The 24096-nt window shown below is 36.2% G+C and overlaps 2 protein-coding genes across 2 annotated transcripts; both read left to right on the top strand.

Annotated features, from left to right (window-relative positions):
* Positions 1-3384: 3384 nt before the first annotated feature.
* Positions 3385-7924, top strand: LOC138324693 (uncharacterized; the record flags this gene model as incomplete). Its single annotated transcript, XM_069269775.1, has 9 exons — positions 3385-3517; positions 4410-4520; positions 4786-4804; positions 5202-5272; positions 5558-5585; positions 5866-5942; positions 6704-6746; positions 6898-6965; positions 7436-7924. Coding segments are annotated over 9 exons (600 nt in total), but the record flags the coding sequence as incomplete, so codon positions are not given.
* A 5464-nt stretch (positions 7925-13388) lies between these two features.
* Positions 13389-17197, top strand: LOC138324593 (equilibrative nucleobase transporter 1-like). Its single transcript, XM_069269668.1, has 5 exons — positions 13389-13804; positions 15313-15428; positions 15987-16033; positions 16388-16467; positions 17039-17197. Exons 1-5 carry the CDS (start codon positions 13727-13729, stop codon positions 17195-17197), a joined length of 480 nt encoding a protein of 159 aa, XP_069125769.1. The 5' UTR covers positions 13389-13726.
* Positions 17198-24096: the final 6899 nt, after the last annotated feature.

Genomic DNA, 24096 nt, shown 5'->3' with positions numbered 1-24096 from the left:
ACGACACTTTCCGAAATTTGTTTCTTTTAGAAATAGCGCATCCATTATTAACTTTATTTTTCTGTGTATAACGTAAGGAAATGTCAGATGGTTACTGCAGTATCACATATTTCTTTCAATAGTTCTTAATGATAAGCATTATCTTTGTGCGTGCTTTCTCGCCAGAGTGTCGATGAGCTGATGAGCTGATGTGACATTACATTACCGGTTTACCATCGTGGTTCTAACTTGTCAACCGTCCATGGCCAGAGGTAACATCAAAAACATCGGGTTCGCGGATGTGGGAGCTCATCCTGTTTTCAACCTAGTGATTCACATATCGTATATGATGTTCCAGACCTCTCCGGTAGGATGGAAAAGACACCAGAGCCACATTCTGCGAAGGGTTGAGTTGCTTCTCCTTAATTCGTATGAAGCACAATTCCTCATTCTTGTGAACCCTCAGTGACCATAGATGACACAAGTGAATTCTTTGAGGTCATAAATGAAATGAGGTCTATAGTGAAGTTCCTCTCTTTGCCAAGTCTGGAGAGCACTGTAGAAAACCTTTTCTGGAGAGTCTTCAATGGTGTATCCACGCATACACCAGATGCGACACAACCAGTACCTTCAAGGGACATGTGAAAGTCTGACCAATCAAAAACATTTAACATTTATGACCTCATTAAAGACCTCGAGGATATAACATGTGACATCTATAGTCGCACGAGTGTCCACAAGGATGATGAATGGTGCTTGAATCATTCCACCATTCGAAGAATCTGGATCTGGTGTAATTTCCTGAGAAGTCTGAAACAGCATATACGATATGTTAGAATCTGAAGGAAATCCCACATCCCTGAACCTGTTGTTCCTGATATAAACTCTGGCCATGGATGGGCCATGAAAGATGACAGGCTAGAACACCACTGGTAATGTAGTGTCACATCAACTCATCGACATCGAAGACGACGCTCTGGCTTTCGACGAATTGGATACTGATATCTCGATTACTCTGATTTGGACTGCATGTACTAGCTACCAGACATGCCGAGTCACGTCAGAGGATAGTGCAGTGAGGTGGGAAAGCACGCACAATGATAATGGTTATAATTGAGAACCAGTGAAAGAAATATGTGACATTGTGGTAACCATCTGACATTTTGCTAATAATATGCATAGGAAATAAACGAAACTATGACTTGTCCTACCCGCGGCTAGATATTCTGTCAACATTACAATCATGTTTCCTACTTATAAATCGCCAATAGTCAAATTTATTTAAGGAACTTATAATACACCAGGAAACTGTAGTGTCAGCGGTTTGGAGTTAGAAAAATAGCATATACCCAGTATACGCACCCGGTGATGTTTTGTAAACTTAATGATGGTATAACAATAATTCTTTTTTATATCTCTATACATTTTATTGTTTTACTGAGTGATTAGAGGTCAAATAATTGTTTACGAATAATAGTTTGCTGTTGGTAAACATTTTTGCTGCGTCAAGCCAAATATGAAAAATTTGCTAAAAAATTATCATTTTTGAGCTTAAAATCCGATTTTTTCATTTCCTACCTAGAAATCACTACATATATTGAATTATGTGGTCCTGGTATGAATTTGATGTTCTATTATGATCATTTTGATACCTCATTTGTCTACTTCGGTTGAAAAATGTTAATGCTATGACTATTTTTCAATTGTTAGTGAAATTCGAGATGGCGGCCATCTTGATGACGTCATAACCGGAGCTCATACAATGTTAACATTGTTTTTTTGTTGGTGTTGTTTTTACTGATTGATAAAAGGTCAAATAACTGATTAGAAATAATAGTTTGCTGTTGGCAAACATTTTTGCTGCGTCAAGCCAAATATGAAAAATTTGCTTAAAAATTACCATTTTTGAGCTTAAAATCCGATTTTTTCATTTCCTGCGTAGAAATAACTATATATATTGGGTTATATGGTCCTGATATGTATTTGTTGTTCTATTGTGGTCATTTTGATGCCTCATTTGTCTTCTTCGGTTGAAAAATGTCAATGTTATGACTATTTTTCAATCTTTAGTGAAATTCGAGATGGCGGCCATCTTGATGACGTCATAACCGGAAGTTCATCCCAGTTTATACAATGTTACCTCTCGATTTCGTTATCAGTGGGTCAAGGGTTCAGAAAAACATTGGTTCGTTAAGTTGTAAGTTGTGGGGGGGGGGGGGGGGGGGTGCACGTAGACCCCCCTAGATCCCGGCCTATATGTTTTCCACGACATCCAACCTAACAGAGTAACACTGTTGAGTATGGTCTGAAATCAGGTAACTTAATAAATGACTTCTGAATTTTATCAAAACGTGTTTCTAATTAAAATAGTTTTCAATTTGTTGTTTACTACTATTTTGATGCTAGATGTTTAAATTGGTATTCCTCCACTCGATTTTACTAAACCTAAAAACATTAGCGTTTAAGTCAGTTGCAAGAAAAACGTTTGCGTCTGAAAATAATGTCCGAAAACAGATGACCCACAGCTGTTAGTGTATGAAATCAGCCTATGAGTAGTGTTAATCGGCAATTCACGTCTTCAATTGAAATTTATTGACACATAAGCTTGGCGTGATGTTAAGGTGCTTTTGATCAGCATAATACCAGTCTCATTGTAAAAGTGAATGACATACTCAATTACATACACCCCACGCGTGTTTAGAATGTATTTCGTCAATATGCATAATCGTTTCTGAAATATTTCCATTCTTAATATACCCGATAATTTGACGTTACATATCATTAGTTGCATCCGGGTAGAAACGGGCGCAATTCTATTTATCTTGCACCAGAATTTGCTTCATATCAACCCTATACCTCATCTGGTAAAAGCTTATTCTTCATTTGAACAGTAATTGGTGTTTAATTGGTGTTCTTCATTTGAACAGTAATTGGTGTTTAATTGTGTATATATATGTCTTATTAGCAAAAAAAATGTAGTGAAATAATTTATTTTGCCTTTAGTGCATGCGCAATCAGTATTTCATTCCATATAAAATGAAGTGACATGGCATTTTTCGGGATGCAATTAATTATTTTTCATATTTTTAACTTAAAGTAAAATTAGAAGCTCAAACTTTTCAATGGTGGTATTGGTGTAAAGTTAGCAATTTTTTAACTGAAAAAAAACCCAAAACTAAATCGTTTGCTCATGTTTTTGATAGTGAAAAAATACTGTTTGTTAGCGGTGGAGCATCTTTAATGTCTCCAATTTTTAAGATGTTTATGAAGTTATGCATACATTAGGTTTTCATAATTCAGTAAAAAGAAAATGCCATCTGTACTTTAAAACCAATGCGAAAGTCCAAACACCAGACGGCAAAATATAGCTGTTACGCCCCTTTATCGTTAATCATTAAGCTTTAATCATTTATTACAGAAGTGTCTTTATCTCTGTTTAAAGCGACAACATACATATTCAGTGTTGCCTCAGTGAATGATGCAGTGATAGCTACAAACCAACGTACATATAGCTCACAAATAGGATGTACAACTACAAGTAAGTAGAATGGTCCTGGGGTTGGTGATAGCAAAATCGCAACACTTATAATATTATTTCCAAGAGGAGATTCGGGCACTTGACTCATACCATATAATTAGTCGCCTAAATAATCTGTTTTTTATTCTTCTGTAACTGTTGCCATGACAATTATTAATCACAGAAAATGTCACAGTTCGGTATTATATGGTTGAATGTAACATTCAATTCCAAATCCTATTATTGATAGCATTAAATGCGTTTCATGAGATGTGTAACATCTATTGTCTCCGTAGTATATGTAATCATTGTAATTATTTAGCGAGTCACAAAAAATCTTCTGTGAATAAAATCTTTGGATACAAAGATGCCGCACCCAATTAATTAAACCGTTACCAATATTGTTTTACTGTGTTATAGATGTTGACATCAGATTATAATTTAAAAGCACGTCCACTGCCCTAATTATTAACACCTGTGACACGAGTTCACATTTCGATCTTCTATATTGATGGGAAAACGGAAAAGAAATTGGCGTATAGAGGACACTGAAAACCTGAAACATCGCCTAGTAGAATTCTTGCACTTTTTATAGTGTTTTTACACTAGCAGTTTTGTATATAGAACGTAGAACGTCATTGATTTCTACGAAAGTCCAAAAGGAATATTTTCATGTCATAAAATATTTCAAGGGAAATATATGAGGTAAAATGATGCTGTAAAGTATTAAAAAAGTAAACAGTAACTTAGAAAGTATGTAGCGGCTTAATCAGAGACAATATCAGACACAAGCTGAGATGAAACACTGGTATAAAAGATCCTCAGTGCGATAGGTTTTAGGTAGTATATAGGTTTTAGGTAGTATTAACATGCGCACTAATGATAAGATATGTTGTGTTTCATCTTGCACCAGACAACGTGACTGGTTGTGGAACAGACAGTCTGTTTATACCTGGAGTTGTACTGACGGTTACTGGCATTCTTGCACTTTTGATAACACTTGGCCTATTGATTGCATTCAGACGTAGGTATTCTGCTATACATCTTCATTATATGAATTGTACTTTCATCATATTGAGGCAAATTGTCTAACAAAAAAAAACAAAAAAAAATAACAAACATTTTTTTAATAACTCGATATAAAATAAAATACTTCGGTATGCATAATAAACATTAATGATGCATCGTCTTAAATTCCTTGACGATTTAAAATGAAAATAAAACGAAACCAACCATTATGAAACGCAACAATTTTGTAATTTAAGATATCTAATTTTTGAAATTTTCAGGAAACAGACTATGCTGTAGGTATGTAAATTTAATTAAAACTAACTATTTCTGTGCTGTAAACTGTAACATCCGAATGCATCGAGTACATTGACATACCATTTAGAACAGTTTGGAGCATTGACGGAATTCCTTTTTTGCTAACTTTACATATATGTACATTTATATGGCCTTTCCCACGGGGTCACAATTAAATCAAATAAAAATTAGTCCAGATTTCCTCTTCATAAATCTTTTATTACTTTTACATTGAAACAGTAGTAATATAAGTCTTAGAGATCTTTTCACCATGCTTTCACGTTTTAGATTTTCGTTATGGATTTCTTAATAATGTTTCCTTTGATTTTAATTAATCACTTGCATACCATAGACTTATTCACATGTGTATATCCACTTACGTTGAGAATATCTATTTCAGCTCAAGCGAACCTTCGAAACAAAAGAAATACCAGAATGTTCAACTTTCTGAACGAGACAACAGCGAATATTGTACGTCATATTTTATGTTTTTTAAGGAATTGTATTTCCATCTTTATCTTATATTTTTTTATTTGAGGCCAACGTACTTATCATATCAGTCGAAACATCAAAGTTTGTTTTTGATAACCAATCTTTTATTATTTGAACAAATGAAGGTCAAAACGATTTATTATTAATGTAAAGATGTATATACATATATCAATTTTATTTAAGAGTGCGATGACATCGTCATTTTATTGTTTTATTCACGAGGATCCATTTGCCTTTTGTTTTAAATTGAAATCTTAATTACAGATACGACACCTTCCGGCGAAGGTGAAAGGTAAGAACTCATCGTACAGTATCGATCCTAACCTTATAATCAAGGATACAACATTACATAATCATTGTGTGATTTTATTATTGGGCTTAACTTGAAAAGATGTTTTTTCATTGAGATATTAATGAGACATAAACGTTGACGCTTATTTTATGTTATAAATTGTTATTAAAAAATCAATAGAAAGAAAGAAACAAATAAATCTTAAAAGAAAAATATGTTGCAGCAGTATTTCACAATGAAGGAGAGTTTATTGTTTACGTTTCTATCTTCAATATTCTAGCACTCAGTACCAAACGTTAGATGGGAATGAGGTTGCCAAAGCTTCCGTATACTCTGAAATAGGAGGAACTCCTCGGGGTATCGTATTTCTTTAAGGAATAGATTTTTATTTTGATTATGTTATCAGGGTATGAAGCCGGGTTACATGAAATTTACGCGTTCTCCATTATCATCATACCCTCATAACCTCAACAAAATAAAACCCTATTCCTTATATTTACAGTTTTTCACGCAGATGAATAATTTTTTATTCTTTTGACAGTTGTATATTTTTTGTATTAAAAATACCCAAATTTTTTCCCTCTCCCGTCATCGTTAACTAATTCGATTGAACAGCAGATTGTAATCGAGTCATCCAAATGTTCCTACCAAAAGTGGGGTCAAATCCCTACGTTCCCGCCGCATTGATACGCCATTGGCTATTCACGTAACAACAGAATCACCGCACGTGTTGTGCTATCATTATACACTGATAATGATAATACATGGTTATGGAGTCCATGTCAGTGTATATATTTTAATCTAAATGTTCTTGGTTCTGTATAAATCGATTATAACACATTACGAAACAAATAAATCCTAACACAATACATTTTATATTAGATTAGATTTATATATACTATTTTTAAAAATCTTCGAGTTATTACATTACAAAAGTTAAAATTAATTCTGTCAACAAATGGATGAAGAAAAAAACGAAGTTGATGGTCGTTTTACAGAGGTAAAAACCTGGGTAAATTTTACTGGAAATAGTATTATCTATAATGAAAAAAATGATTGTATTGTAAATGTAGTGTTTTCAGCAAATTAATAAATCAAATATTTTTGAATCTTTTCAGTGGCCGTATACCAAAACGATCCAGGCAATGATAGAGATGGCGGGTAGGTAATAACTGTCTGCATCATACTGATTTAATTTATGAAATGACTACCTTAATTGATCTTTTTTCCCTGTTTAGTCAAAAGTTTCAAAAAAGCATATCTATCAGTTTTTAATGAAATTAAACGATAAAGTGCCCTTTTATTTTCATAGGAATTACGAGTCGTTACATGGTCGTTCTAACCCAAACTTTTATGATGAACTTCAAACTAAACCATTTGGTAAGTAAACATAGGTGTTATTGAAAAGTAATTTATTTCATAGTTACGGACATTTATACATATAGTTTATGAAAACAAAAATGTAAGAATAGCAATGAATGGTTTGAATTATTATTGTGTGTATTTTATACTAACAAAATATGTATGATTTTGGATGACCTTTAGGTCGGCAATATTTCTTTTTTTTCTGACGTTTTCTTGGAAAAAATCAAATGAAAGTTTATCGTTATTACATTGAATGTTACATGTTTTCTTTTATTTGTTTGCTAAAGATAAACGCCTGATACCATCTTTTCGACTATTAATGTTTATTTCAATTATAATTTCTTACACTATCTGTTCCGAAATTCATAATGATTTGTAATAGTCAATTGCATATTTTAACGACAAAAAGGTACTGTCAAATATTGATTAAACAAATATAAATTCATTGAGTCAGTGTTGTTAATTCGTTCCCGTCTTTGTTTTAGGCAACAAAGGAACATACAAAAATGTCAAGCCACCTCAACAATACCGATAACTGCAATTGTCGAACCGAACAGGTCTTGCAGAATCTCGAAAACAGAGATAATTTTAAATGTGTTGTCCATCTTATTAGGACAAATACAAAAGTTGATATTACATATAATTATATACGCATGCATTTTCTGGGATACGTATTTCACATAGTTTTGTCTTTGACAGACATAATACTGCTATTTCTACTAAAAAACGTCGATTAATTCCACTTTCGGACCTTTGTATACATGTAATGGCTGTTGGAAAGACATATTAACATTCAGGTCTTTTGATTGGCTACAGTTTTAAACTATGACCGGAACTTTTTTCACAGTGTCACGTCACAAATTGTTATATGGCAGTTCAAATTGAATTATAGCACGCATATACTGAGTTAAACAATTTTAATAATTACATGTATATAATCTTTGTATTATTAAAAGAACATTCGTAACTTAAAACACGACATTGACTTACTTTAATAATGTAAATATAAAAAGGTGGTAAGGTCCACAAAAACTTCCCGGCTGAGTACTGGTACCGTATTCTATCCAATATGCGCCCATTTCCCTATAAGCGCCCCTTCCCCTTTTTGAGGCCTCGATTTCCATTGCCCAGCCATAAATAACTACACAAAAACTGTATAGATTTGCAATAATTTCGTCTTATAAGCTCCTTTTCATTTTTTCTTCAATTTTTCAAACGCCCAGGGCGCTTATTGGGTCGTATACGGTAACTAATCCTTTTAATTACATCGAAAAATCCATGAAAAAAAAATATCCGTGAATTTGCCGATATTAAAAAGTTGTTTCGCTCTAAAAACCTAATTTAAAGTACCGGAGCCAATGGGAGCTAGATGATTTTCTATAAGAAATGAGAATATCCCCAAACGGTTTTTTTGAAAACTTTTCAGGAGGTATCATATTTGGAAACGTATATTGTAACACTGACCGAGCTCTCAGTAATTATTTTATTATACCTTTGCCAGTGAAAGATATCGCACATTACTGTGAGGGTACATCTTTTCAACACCACAAAGCTACAAATGTTAATACAATCATGATTGTATTCGAGCGAATATCCGTAAATTATGATTGTACATGCATGTACTATAGTTAATTAGTTATCGGATGTGTTATATTCACAAATGCTGTAAGCAAAATGAAAACTTTACATCTCTGCATTTCCCCCGATATCGTCAACTTTGTCTTGGTTGGTGTTTTTTCTTTTTTTCAATATTTCACAAAATATTTCATATAAATGTTTTTTTATGTAAGAGTTAATAGAATAAGTCAAATGGGATTTAAAATCGACAAGGACATAGTCATTCAGATCCCCCGCCAATAGAGATATCAAAGCTGAAGTAAGTTTGATTGTGGAGACTTGTGTGTATGAAAAAAGCGCGGGCTGCAATTGTTGAATCAGGTATACAGCCTTGACATTTATATTAGACTATTTATACAAAGATGGGTGGAGTTTTGCAAAGTAACATTTACCATTTACCATGATATTTTCAGCAATGTTTCCATGGTAACGGAAAAAGTGCAAAAAGTGAAAACCTTAAAATAGCAAAAGGCACTACTAGAAATATCTCTGCTGGTTTTAGAGTTGTGCTCCGGAAACGATTCTTATACAAAAATCTGCCATTTTCAGCAATGTTTCCATGGTTACGGAAAACATACAAAAAATGAAAACCTAAAAATAGGCACTACTACAAAAGGCACTACTAGACCATAAGACCAATGTGTGTATGAAGTTTCGTGGAAATATCTCTACTGGTTTTATAGTTATGCTCCTAAAACCATTCGTACGGACGGACGGACGGAACCCATTTGTATATCCCCCGCCAACTTCGTTGGGCGGGGGCTAATAAAAGTTAAAACTCAAAAACACATTTAAATGTGTATTTGTTTTAAAACAGAAATCGTTGTTTTTATGCCTTGTTATGTGTACTTTGATATATAAAACAAATTCTATTCTGATTTGTGTTGTCCTAATTTCAACTACTGTTTTAACAATTCTGCAGTTTGATGTAAAATGCAAAGGTACATTTTATTCGCAGATGTAATTTGAAAGTTTTGATATAAACTTCCGTTGAGATGGTAAAATCTATGCATGTCTGTACGACGGGAATATCTTCCGGGAAAAAAAACAAAAAAAAACTGAAATCATATAATAATAGTGTAATAAATATATGAAATAGATTGGCGTAGCATATGTTCCCATAATTCTTTACCGTTTGGCCATAAATGCACGTCAATAGGAACACAAGTGTACGCATATCGTAAGTGTGGTTCGTCTACCCAAACGACAGATAAGGTAATATAAAAGAATAATCTGTGTTACATAACAGGTCTTACATCTAGAAATATATCAATATGAACTCGAAGGGACCGAGATAAAGCTTTGAATCATCAGAGTATTCGAATTAAGCGAGTTCTCAAGTCTACTAACAATCTCTTTACTTAGTATTAGTCCGGACGCCAAGTAGTGATTTTTGCCCTGACTCAAAAAGTTTTGATATAGTTTATTCCTCTGCTTACTATTGTCTAACTTGGAACTTTTTATACGAACTCGGATAATTCGATAACCCGTCTTAATACGAAGTACTTTGTCGGTCCTAGCCGAATTCCCTCTTTATCTTTGTTTAAAAAACTCGGAAAATTCGAATTCGGAAAACTCAAAAACTCGGATAATACGAAGTAAAGTTTTGGTCCGAATGAAATTTTTGACAACAAGATCGCCGAAAATGCTGATTTCTTTTTCATAAATCTATCGTAGTATACCAACCTGGGCACGTGCAGGTTGTAAATCCTGAGCCGCGAAGCGGTGAGGGACTCACACTGCACGTGCTAAGGTTAGTATACCGATGCATACCACCGCAGAGCCGAAAGTGTATGCGACAAACCAGTCAAATGGACAGCTAGTCAGTTTTGGATGAAACAGAAAGTGCAGGTCGAGTTCGAATCCTTGAATCAATGATTTTTCTTTTTTAGTAAAAATACCATTTCCAAACATAAAATTTGATTAGTTAACTCAATCGTAACCCTTCCCGCGATCGATAAACATTGTGTGTAGATACTACATCCAGTCAACATTTAAATGAAGATTGCGTTTTGTTGAAAAAATGAATAGAAAATGAAATGAACAAATAGTACATACTACGAATATGGAGCTCGCTGCTTTACAGAATACAGGTACACATAGCTAACAACATTTTAATAACATTGCATTCAATGAGAGTGCGTATCATGATTTCATAATAGAATAGTTTTAGGTCATCTGACCCGAAGGGCCGTGCGCAATTTTTTTATTCAAATGACTTCTTCTCAATAACCAAAAGGCCCAGGGTACTGATATTTGGCCTGTAGCATGCTGGGATGAAGGGCTACCAAGTTTGTTCAAATGAATGACAAATGAAGGTCACAGGGGTCAAATAGGCTAAAAACTTAAAACGATTTCTTCTCAAGAACGGAAAGGCTCAGGGTTCTCAAATTGGGCATGCAACATGCTGGGATGAAGGGCTACAAAGTTTGTTCAAATGAATGACCTTGACCTTCATTCAAGGTCACAGGGGTCAAATAGGCTAAAACTTTTAAACGACATCTTGATAATAACTAAGACGCCTAGAGATCTTATATTGGGCCTGTGACATACTGGGATGAAGGGCTACCAAGTTTGTTCAAATGAATGGCATTGGCCTTCATTCAAGGTCACAGGGGTCAAAATGGCTAAATCTTTAAACGACTTCTTCTCAATAACCAGAACACCCAGGGTACTGATATACGGCCTACAACATGCCGGATGAAGGGCTACCAAGTTTGCTCAAATGAATGACCTTGATCTTTATTCAAGGGCACAGGGGTTAAAAGGCTAAAATCTTTAAACGACTTCTTCTCAGGATCCAGAAGGCCCAGGGTACTGATATTGGGCCTGTAGCATGCTGGGATGAAGGACCTTGATCTACATTCAAGGTCACAGGGGTCAAATAGGCTAAACAATTTAAATGACTTTTTCTCAAGAACCGAAAGGCCCAGGATACCCATATTCGGCTTGCAGTTTGCTGGGATGAAGGACTACCAAGTCTGTTCAAATAAATAATCTTCATTCAAGGTCACAGGGGTCAAATAGGCTAAAATCTTAAAGGGACATTTTAGTCTCAGAGAACATCAAAATTTGTACATATATCGAAAAAAAACCTAGTTCTTATGGAAATTAGATCAGTCGGTTTTACTGTGATATGCATGAAAAGCCCATGTTGGTTACATGTGTGTGAAATGTTCAAACTCGCTCTCTGTCCGCCATTACACACTGTGGTCAAACTTCTTGTATGCCGAACCCTGTTCCTTGCTCGTAGAGTAATGCAACTTTTGTCTAGAACTGCTCAAATCGCTCTGACGGTAGTGTGTTTACCTTGTTAGGCGAATCGTCTTGCCTAAAAATCATTTTATCACCTTCTCAGTGGTTATGTAGTTCATTTGTTTAACGTGCGTGACTTTGGCTCGGGTATGGGTACAGCGTCCATATTGTACCTGCTTTATAGTATTGATCAACGATTTGATATTTGAACGATATTAATTAAAATACTTAACAATGACGAGGAATTTGTCAATGTTTTACGTTGCATATTTCATAAGAAATGTAGAACAATACATTTATGCTATATTTGGCTTCTTGGTTATGTAAAACAATTAGCCTGAGTGAATTGTCTCTTTAAAACGATTTCTTCTCAAGAACGGAAATGCTCAGGGTTCTACTATTGGGCATGCGACATGCTGGCATGAAGGGCTACCAAGTTTGTTCAAATGATTGATCTTGACCTTCATTCAAGATCACAGTGATGAAATATGCTTAAATCTTTAAACGACTTCTTCTCAAGAACCGAACGGCTCAGGATACTCATATTGGGCCTGCAGCATACTTTGACTTTGATGAAGGACTACCAAATGACCTTGATCTTCATTCACAGGGGTCAAATAGGCTAAATTATTTAAACGAGTATTGTGCCAATAGTCAGATGACCGTTAAGGCCCATGGGCCTCTTGTTTTGACTATAAAAACGAAATTAAGAAATCGCTTGTATTTTGTGTGTCTTTTTATAGATTCATTATAACAATACGTTAAAAAGAAATATTTTCAAAATGATATTTTTGCACACCAGACTGCCCTCTGTGTGGACCGAGATGAAATCTCCTGTCATGTGGCCTTATCACAGGGGAGATATACGTGGCACCACAACCAAGCTTTAAGGGAGCTGGCTGATGTTTTGGAGAAAGAGCGGAAGAGCGTCAGGTCCAGTCAACCAAGGTTCAAGCATACGCAGATTAGGTTTGTGAGGGAAGGTAAAACATGGACATCTAGATCTGAGAAATCAATCGGAATTATCAGCCAGGCAGGGGACAGGAGGCTTGAGGTAGATCTCAACCAGATTGAACTTTTTCGGATTTTGTTCCCACCAACCTCAGACCGCAAATGGTTATATGGTCATCAGGAACAAAGAAAATCATCATTATCGATCTAACAGTCACATCGGAGGAAAGGTGCAGTGAAGCACATGAAAGGAAGAGGACAATGTATGAGACACTGCTGACGGAATGCAGGGAGCAGGGTTGGCATATATGGAACTACCCTATTGAGGTTGGATACAAAGATTCTCTGTACAGTCTAAGTGGAGAATGCTATCTGCATTAGGGTTGTCGAGCAAAACAAGAAGGACAGCAGTGCAGAGGATGACTAATGCAACAGAACAATCTTCATGCTGGGTGTGTATGAATAAGGACACCAGTAGTTGGTCACCCACCACCGACGTGCAGAGACAGATCATCACTTTGGACACCCATCCTGAGAGTACCGAGTGATGGGTCGAAACGCACAAAGAGGAATGATCTCGGCTGAGGTCGTCGGCGGTAATGTATACACGTAGCATACCATCACAACTGTATTTAGGTAATTTTAACTGCGCAACCAGTGACGGCTAGGCAAGACTGGAATATTGGGTGTGAAGTGTTGGCAGCCCGACACACAGTTGCTGTGAGGGAACATCACAGCAAGCTACAACACCGATTGAAGAAAAACACCCCCAGAGTTGGGAGGCAGGGCGTAGGAACATAAAAACACACTCTCTGGAAGAAATCTGATGTCACAGAGAGGCGATCATTTGTACAGACCCGAGTAAGGGTCGAAACACGCAATGAGCGATGGCCGCGGCTGAGGACGTTGGCGGTGCTACAGTTTACCACCATAGCTGTATTTAGGTAAATTCAATGTCAAAACTGCATTCAGATTGTCAATACTGCATAACCGGCCGGAACGTCAGCGATAAGTTTCACAGTATACCACATGTACGTATTTAACACATAATGTTAATAGATAGTAGTGGTATTCTCTTACTTATTATCTTACTTATCACTGCATTACATTACAAGATTGATCGTAAAGCTTACATAAATAAAATAACGCATTCAAATTATGACCGATTGCTTAGTCACGATACAATATGCAGCTATCGTAGCCGGCGATACGCTACTTGCTAATAGACTATTTCACATACGAGAGGTGTTCCCAAATTAAGCCCATTTAGCACGATTTCCACGAGATATTGCGCAAGTAACATTTATTTCGGAACATCCCTCGTACAATGTGATATCACATACATTTACCATCGAATAACATGGTCAGTTAGATAAAACTATTGACTTTCAATTGATTTCTCATTGAGTTTAAGTGTGTTATACATTAATTATCAGACCTATGTACAGAGTAATACGGCATTGCTTGAACTGGACGTTGCTCATTCTAACTAAAAAGCGCTAAACTTATATACATGTAAATCATTGCTTGATAATACATTTTGAACGATTTATTATGTTAATCAGTACTTGGGATAAGTAATGAGCGTTTAGCATAGAATTCAAAGGTTAAATAGATCAATTTGATGTTTGCAAATATATTTTTAATCATTTATAATGGTAATAAGTAATCTATTTTCTATAAGACATCGAATTTGTAATCAGGAAATGAAATAAGTAATTAAGAAAATCAAATTAATGAACGCTTAGTATAGAATTTAAAGGTTTAATATATCAATGTAACCCATAAATTATTTTGATAAGTACATTGGAATCGAATAAGTATTTAGGAAATCGAATAAGTAATGAAATAAGGAACTAGGCACCTAATTCACGGAGGTTATATAATATTATGAACGCTTAGTGTGGAATTTAAAGGTTAAATGTATGTAGTTTAATAAGTACATGGGAATCGAATAAGTAATCATGAAATCGAATAAGTAACGGAATAAGGAATTAGGAACCAAATTCAAGGAGGTTATGAACATATTATGTAATCAGGGTCATAAGATAATGATAAATGCATTTTTTCACCTTGACACTGTTACCTATATCTTTATCACGTTATGTCATCTTTATACAAGTATTTTTATTTCTGCACACGGATGCCGTGATATGAATTTAATGTTTTGATTATCTGACGTCAACCTGTAATCAGAATTAAAAAGATGCGGAAAATACACACAAAAATGCTAAGCTATCACCACATATTATTCATTATAGGTTTTAACTTTCGGCATCAAGGTGTATCGTGCAATGCCACTAAATATCTGATATTACTCAAAATGGTTGAAGGTAAACTAAGAGTAATATTGTTGGTTGGTTTCAGTTTATTAGAAATACTTCTATTTGGTGGAGTCCAGTGGGGATGGGTTGCTTACGTCTTCATTTTGAAACAAGAAGGCGTGTTTGAAAATCTCTGTTTTTTAACCAAAATTGACGTTCAACTTAACAAAACTTCAGAAAATGAAACTACAACATTTAAGGACTGTTTTCCACAGGATGAACGACTGAATTTGATTTTTACCATTGGAGTCGGCGTCTTTCTAGGCTTGATCTTTCTGAGTGGACAACTGTTCATGATATTTAGCGTAAAAAAGATACGGATGTCATTTATGTAAGTACAAAATCCAAAACAGGTAACGTTCCGAATTAATTGATTTTGTTACATTTATATAATGAAATCAATCTGTTTTTCCGTAAATAAAATTTCGCAGTTTAGTTTTCCAACATGTTCTCATCTCTTAATAACAATTGTACATTCTTATTGTGTTTCTAAAATTATTCCAGAAATATTTTAGCTATCATGCAATATGTCGCGAAAATTTGTATCTCGAGTTATTTACAGTATTTGATCGATCATGCTAATGTACTGTCCATGTACCATCCCTGTATTTGATTATAAACTCTATGTACTATCCCTTTTTACACAAGTAACAAGAATTGCTGGTGTTTTTACATTTAATATAAATGATCTGAGTTCAAGCCTAAGCTAATGCGAATACCGTATAAGATTAAAACGATATTGAACGCCCCCCCCTTTTGTTACAATATATTGTGAGGTTCCTGAGGGAAATTAGCCTCAGATTAAAAAAGTTATGAATATTGGTTTAATATACTTTATAATTATTTATTATTATTGTGTTCTCCTAGATTTATAACATATTATATGCAGGGTTATGGAAGTGGCTGGTATTATGTGCTTCGCGTTCACGTCACCAGGTAAATAGTGTAATTACTATTAATAATATATTGACAGTAATAATACGTATACTTTAATTTGTTTTACGTTTTAAGAATATCACCGTGTGAACAGTATGGCAACACATCATTCAAAAATATCGAAGTTGTTTCATTGATTGAAAAGAGATATGTTTAATCCCAATGTTTCATGGATTGTTGATGTGTCTGGAAGAACTGTGAAACTTCACTTCGCAAGATTGAGCAGAAATTAAGATAAAGGTAAAAAGGGGAAAATATGGACGAAATAGTACAGGCAGAAAAGTGTCATGTCCTTAACCATTTTTCCACCCGTAAAAGATAACACAAAAAATTGATTACTTTGTTTTATTACAGGGAATCCCTGGCTTCCTTTACCAGGAATCGTACTGACAGGTACAGCTGGTCAGGCTTTATTGATTTCTAATTATAAGCAGGTATGTGTCCTTCGATTGTTTTAAAGTAAAAGGGAAATCCTATTATTGTTTCTTCATAAATGTAATTGAACAAACAGAGTTTGTGGGTTCAGCTTTACTAACGTCATAATAAAAGCTAAGAGTGGCCTCCCCTGCATATGATGTGTTGCATGTGTAAATGCCTGTTTGTTTTTAGGAGAAGTGGCATTTTCGTAATAGTGTGACCCTTTGTTATAACGGGACTATCATTCTCTTTTATAGTACAATCTCACTCCACAAACATGAAGTTTGGTACAAAACAATTTATTTAAGGATTGATTGTCAATTTTGTTGCTTGCATTGACTGATGAAGAAAGTTAATCTCGTGCAAACGAAGTGAACTGCGAAAAAATGAAGAACAATCATGTAGATATTTTATTTGTGGATTTCTTTTTTGCAAACAAATTTAATCCATTAACGCAGATATTGTGTTTAAGCTTTATAAATAAATTAAGAAAAAAATGTAAAGAAATGGATTGTTTTACAAATTATAAATCAATTTGATTTTAAGAACAACGCAATACCGGATCAAAGATAATATTTGTACTTCTAGGTGATTCCACTACTTCCAAGACGATCTTCTATCTACGTAGGCTTACTAAATGGTTGTATAGACTCGTCAGTCATTAGCATGATGGCTGTTAAGGTAAATATCTTAGTAAGATTTGAGTTTTTTGGGGCAAACCTTACCTTGCAAAATTTTAAGATTTAAACTCGAATCGATATCATAACTTTTTTTCATAGTTTTATTACAAATGTATTGAGTGAAAAGTACAAAATGCGTTTTCGTTCCGAAGTACGTCGACAAGAAGACAAGACTGTTGACAAAAAAATTACATGACACGATTTTATAAATAATGCATGATATATATAGTCACAGATGGACAAATATCAAATGATATGTAACATAAAGACACTGCCCTTTCTTTTCAATTAGTAGAATTTTTTTGTACTACATAAGCAAAGCCGACATTGACATTGTTGTTCAAATTTTTGTGCCTGCCCTTGTTGATTTATCTTTTTTGCCCGATTTTTATGAACGTGGTAATGTTATAGCTGTGGTCATTCAAATGTCATTATAAGCTTAAAAGTAGAACAGCATAGGGAAAAATCGTACACTTTTGCGAGTTGCCGAGACTATCAAAACATTATTTTAATAGGAAACCAATGAAAAAATGTATCTACTTCCGGGTTTCTTTTCAAGATGGTCGCCATTTCAATCGGCAAAACTAACCGATTTGTTTGTTTAATTAACGTTCTATTTAAAACAGCTATGGTCATGTAAGGACGGCCTCCCATGTATGCGGTGTGTTGCGTGTATGTTGTGCGAGGTGCATGTTTTGGGAGACTGCGGTATATTCGTGTTGTGTCTTCTTGTATAGTGGAAATGTTGCCCTTTTTATAGTGCTATATCACTGAAGCATGCCGCCGAAGACACCAAGCAACACACCCCAACCGGTCACATTATACTGACAACGGGCGAACCAGTCGTCCCACTCCCTGTATGCTGAGCGCTTAGCAGGAGCAGAAACTACCACTTTTATAGACTTTGGTGTGTCTCGGCCAGGGGATAGAACCCAGAGCCTTCCTCACAAGGGCGAACGCTCAACTCAAGGCCAAAAGTGAGCCGGTGCCAAGGGAGGCATTAGGAAAAATGAAGTCAGTTAGGAAGAAGAGAAAAGATAAGATCCTAAATGTAGTCGCCTTTTACGATTCATGCAATAGGGGCAGCAGGTACAATTCTAACGCCCTACGTGCAGGGCCAAAAATAAATTGAAAAACGTCATAGATACGCCATCAAGCATAGTTGCAAGACTGTTTTCTATCGACAATATGTTGTGCGGAGCACGTGGAGCTAATAATGGAATAACTGTTTCAGGCGACAGAAGACATATCGAGGTAAAGTTTGTTGACATTATTTGACATTTGTTATTTCTAACAATTGAAACCACGTGACCCCCCTGGCGATCAGCTGATATCATGTTGGGTTCTTAAGGGTTTTTTTACCTGGTAACTTACGTTCTAGGCAGAATTTTCTCACAAATTCTTGGATATTCGTCGGTGATGAAGGTCTGTCTTCTTTCGTGACAAAAGTACGCGAAAAAAACACGCGACGCGGTGTACATTTTCCACATGATCGTGAGTCAGAATTGTTACTTGGCGAGAGAACTGGTCGCCTGCCAGTACAATCTAAAAATTGCTCCTAAATTATACAGCGATGAAATCAATGCGACAATGTCAGGCAAAGGCGGGGGGGGGGGGGATAACGGTAAACTAAATAATCATGGAATATAGGCCTAAGTCAAACAACTAAAAGAAGCCAACCTGAAAAATTGTGGTTCGCTCCGTCAATTCTCGTTAGACAAACTCATGTTACTAATTTAATTACTTTTGGGTGTGTTGGGAAAAAAATTAAAAAATAAGTTTATATATATATCCTCATTATACAGTTAAGTTTACGTTTCAAACAGTTGAAGTCATATCGGTTAGGTGAGGCATTACCATTAGATATGATTTGTTTTTAATACTTTTTCATCTGTAATAAATAACACTTGGAGTGGACACACTATTTTAATTAAATTCTTCCATTCTGTTACAATATAATGTTTTCATTGGGATTAAATTAAGGGGAGGTTAATTTGCCGATTATGACGTTTCATATTTATAGATATATTTTCTAGCATAATGCTAAAAATACAATGTTCAAAGAAAAAACAAAAATATAGAAATGCATGTAATTGTAACGGATTACTGTTTAATCAGACCAATATTGTCTATCGTATGATTAGTTCTTGTTTATATGAGAAAAAGTTTCTTTTCGATAAAATAGGGATTGTGGAGACTTTTACCCATGCGTGGGTTTGATTGGGTTTAACGTCCTATTAACAGCAAGGGCCGTGTAAGGATGTGCGGTTTGTTGTGGAGGAAATACGGAATCACGGGGGTTTCAAATAGGAGAAAACCGTTAACGACTTTTTTTAAATAATGAAGAGGCCTAGAAAACTGATCCATGTGCTCGTGATATGCATGAGATGAAGGGGTATACCGCCGAAGTTTGTTTACCAATTTAAATAACCTTTACCCCCAACCATACAAGCTATCGCAAAAGTTAATCAAATGGTCTGAACATCCTTATAACCCCTTGGAGCTTCGTGCTAAACCGACATGCGACGTGCGCATATACCAAGCCTCACGCCCAATCTACCCAAAGCCGACGAGCAGTTCCCACCGCTATAATCGCTGGTCCCCAGTGTCCATCTAGATACTATAAGCACAATACCGTCAAAAACACGAGTTATTCCGACTCAGCACAATCCCTTCCCAATTACTACCTAACAGTTAAACATCCTCTATAAACATAAAACTACTGAAGATACTAGACCGACGATTACGACCCCTAATTCACCGACCCCCCAGTATACCACCCCTCACGTCGTGTGAACCAGACCCCTGCTTAACTCGCACATAACCCCTGGAGATCCGCCGACCTGGCCTCCCTCACTAATGTAACCCCACAGTCCCCCCTCGAGGACCAACCCAGGGGGGTGCTATTTTCACTCATGGGGGTGGGTGGGGGGGGGTTCAATGTGGGGGGGTGGGGTGTGGGGGTGGGTTGGATTGGGTGATACGGGTTGAAAGTATAGATTCTGAAACGGATTATGTTATGGTGGGGGTTAGAGGGGGTATGGTGCATGTTAAACTGTGAAAAATGCATAATGTATGTAATACACAGTAAACTCCTAATTACCAAAAATAAACAAAATATGACTATGTTACCATACAGATAAGCCGATGAGAAGAAAGAATTGGCTCAATCAATAATACCAAAAATTTGTAATGCATAGTATCATGTTAACGATTGCGCAGAATAATAAGTTTTTCTCTAGGTCTTCTTATCAAATTTGCGAAATCTACAAATCAGAGCTAAGCAGCTTTTCCGTTCGCGTGCGGAATATGCACGAAACAAGGTACCAGCGAGCTACTGAATCAATGACCTTGATCTTCATTCAAGGTCACAGGGGTCAAAAATTTTAAAATCTTTAAACGACTTCTTCTCAAGAACCAGAAGCCCTAGGGTACTGATATTGGGCATATAACATGCTGGGATGAAAGGCTACCAAGTTTGTTCAAATGAATAACCTTGCCCTTCATTCAAAGTCACAGGGGTCAAATGGGCTAAAATCCGTTAAATTATTTCTTTTCAAGAACCGAAAGGCTCAGGGTTCTCATATTGGGCCAGCAACATGCTGGAATGAAGGGCTACCAAGTTTTTTTTCAAATGAATGACCTTGACCTTCATTCAAGGTCACAGGGGTCAAATAGCCTAAAATCTTTAAACGACTTCTTCTCAAGAACCAGAAGGCCCAGGGTACTGATATTGGGCCTGTAGCATGCTGGGATAAAGGACTACCAAGTTTGTTCAAATGAATGACCTTAACCTTCATTTAAGGTCACAGGGGTCAAATAGGCTAAAATTCTTTAAACAACTTCTTGTGAATAACTAAGAGGCCTAGACAACTGATATTGGGCCTGCAACATGCTGGGATGAAGGGCTACCAAGTTTGTTCAAATGAATGACCTTAGCCTTCATTCAAGGTCACAGGGGTCAAAATAGGCTAAAATCTTTAAATTACTTCTTTCAATAACTAAGAGGCCTTGGGTACTGATATTGGGCCCCTGCAACATGCTGGAATGAAGGGCTACTATGGTGTTTTCAAATGAATGACCTTGACCTTCACTTCAAGGTCACAGGGGTCAAAATGCCTAAAATCTTTAAACGACTTCTTCTCAAGAACCAGAAGGCCCAGGGTACTGATATTGGGCCTGTAGCATGCTGGGATGAAAGGCTACCAAGTTTGTTCAAATGAATGACCTTGACTTTCATTTAAGGTCACAGGGGTCAAATAGGCTAAAATTCTTTAAACAACTTCTTGTGAATAACTAAGAGCCCTAGACAACTGATATTGGGCCTGCAACATGCTGGGATGAAAGGCTACCAAATTTGTTCAAATGAATGACCTTAACCTTCATTTAAGGTCACAGGGGTCAAATAGGCTAAAATCTTTACATTACTTCTTGTGAACAACTAAGAGGCCTAGAGACCTGATATTGGGCCCCTGACATACTGGGAGGAAGGGCTACTAATGTGTTTAAATCAATGACATTGACCATCATTCAAGGTCACAGGGGTAAAAAAGCTAAAATCTTAAAACGGCTTCTTCTCAAGGACCAGAGTGTCCAGGGTACTGATATTGGGCACGAGGACGGACGATGCATGATGACAATAGGTCATCCTGACCTTCGGGTCAAATGACCTAAAAAGGAAAAACGTTAGAGGCAGCTCATCGTCAGAGATCCCCGGGTGAGCGCACTACGTTACACTTATCACCGTAAGCAAACTCATCATAGGTAATTCATATGCATGAGGAATTTGATTGGTTCCAGTGCATTTTTGCGTTTGCATTTCATCCAATCAGATTAAGCGTTATGTTACTATACGGCGACATAACAACAACAAATGTCTAAGTGTGTCTAGGATTCTGTCACGCTCAAGGGTCGACAGTTTGTTCATTCTGTTTAGCTTGTTAACGCATTGATTACAGATATGTCCACTCACCGATTAAATCGCTATACATATCCACATACTGTTCCTGGCTAGTTTTAGAAGTCAGCCACCTATAGGATTTGTTTTTATTATTTTTATTATTTTTGACAAAATATCCCTATGGGCGCCGCCACGTTAACCACACGTCTAACCACGTTAAGAACCTTGATTTCATTGAGCGTAAAGTGGTCTTATATCCTATCCTGTACTACTATTATGCCTCGTGCAAGCATATAATTATATATCGAGTAATCTAATTGGTCAATTCTTGTATGTGAATTAGCATATTTTCGGGTGATGAGTGTAGTACGATCACCCATTGGTCTCTGACGATACAGGCAGCTTAGTAGGCGCAAAATAACAAAAACAGAAGAAAAACATAATCATGAACACCAACGATTATAATTAGCTAACATTTCATCACTGTCCACGGGAACATGTCTACAAAATTAACATCGGTATTGAAACCATTTGCTTGCTTGTTTGATTAATTAACGTCCTATTAACAGACAGGGTCATTTAAGGACGACCTCTCATGTATGTGGTGTATTGCATGTGTTAAATGCGAGGTGCATATAATCTGGCAGGCTGTGGTATATTCGTATTATGCCTTCTTGAATAGTGGAACACTTAACCTTTTTAGTGTTATATAACTGAAGTATGCCGCTGAAGAAGACACCAATCAAATAAAGAATATAAACTAAAACATGTTTCAAGATATCACAGAATGCGTTTTCTACCACGGAAAATTAGTCCCCGCATTTGAAAATTTCCCCCTGAAAAGTTGGGTTATAATTCAATAGCTGATGCCAAAAACAGTAACAAATACCGGAAAACAAATCCGGCCGCCCATATGTTGACAATGTAGATTTCGTTCGTTTTTGTTCATGGCTGGTTTTCGCTTAATTATATTGCACGCCCCACATAGTGTTTTAATGGTCATAACCAACTTATCGTGTTGACAACTATTTTTTAAGTATGTTCAACAGGTAAAAGTGTGTTCCCCACACACAGAAAATTTTGAATAGCGCACAAACCAATCTTAAAATTATGTGTCGCGTATTTTTCATACTCACGTATCAAGATGAACTGTTAATATGTTATTCATTACCAAAAATACAAACATTTTGGGAATTACAGTACTTTCAATTCATTGGTTTTAACTTTATGTGGACAAATAAGAGCTGAAAATGATTTTTGGCAGTACTTACATCGTTAGTGAAATGATTTGTTTGTTTGATTAATTAACGTCCTATTAACAGCTATGGTCATGAAGGACGGCCTCCCATGTATGCGGTGTGTTGCGTGTATGTTGTGCGAGGTGCGTGTTTTGGGAGACTGCAGTATATTCATGTTGTGTCTTCTTGTATAGTGGAACTTTTGCCCTTTTTATAGTGCTATATCACTGGAGCATGCCGCCGAAGACACCAAGAAACACACCCCACCCGGTCACATTATACTGACAACGGGCGAACCAGTCGTCCCACTCCCTTTTTGCTGAGCGCTAAGCAGGAGCAGAAACTACCACTTTTATAGACTTTGGTGTGTCTCGGCCAGGGGACAGAACCCAGAGCCTTCCTCACAGGGGCGAACGCTCAACTCAAGGCCAAAAGTGAGGCGGTGCCAAGGGAGGTATTAGGAAGGATAAAGTCAGTTAGGAAGAATAGAAAAGATAAGATCCTAAATTTAGTCGCCTTTTACGATCATGCAATAGGGGCAGCAGGTACAATTCTAACGCCCTACCTGCAGGGCGCATACGGTAAACATTTTAAGTCCTGTGAACCAAAACAATTTTTATCCTATGCAATTTTTTTATAAAATCAACATTTAAAATCTGTGTTTTAGTAGTTCCTTCTTGCTTTTTTCTTATGCTGATCTTTAGATGCAATCATTGTTTATATCCTGATATTACTGCCGTTCTATCATAAGATTGCACGATTGTGTTACAGTACTAGTGTATCGACTCACTGTGGTAGATTACATCGCTACATGTTACAGGTGAAGAG

Source organism: Argopecten irradians, chromosome 1 (genome assembly GCF_041381155.1).
Source record: "Argopecten irradians isolate NY chromosome 1, Ai_NY, whole genome shotgun sequence".
In the NCBI taxonomy this organism is placed as follows: domain Eukaryota; kingdom Metazoa; phylum Mollusca; class Bivalvia; order Pectinida; family Pectinidae; genus Argopecten; species Argopecten irradians.
Note: the sequence above shows the minus strand (reverse complement) of the source record. Positions and strands in the feature narration are given on the sequence as shown.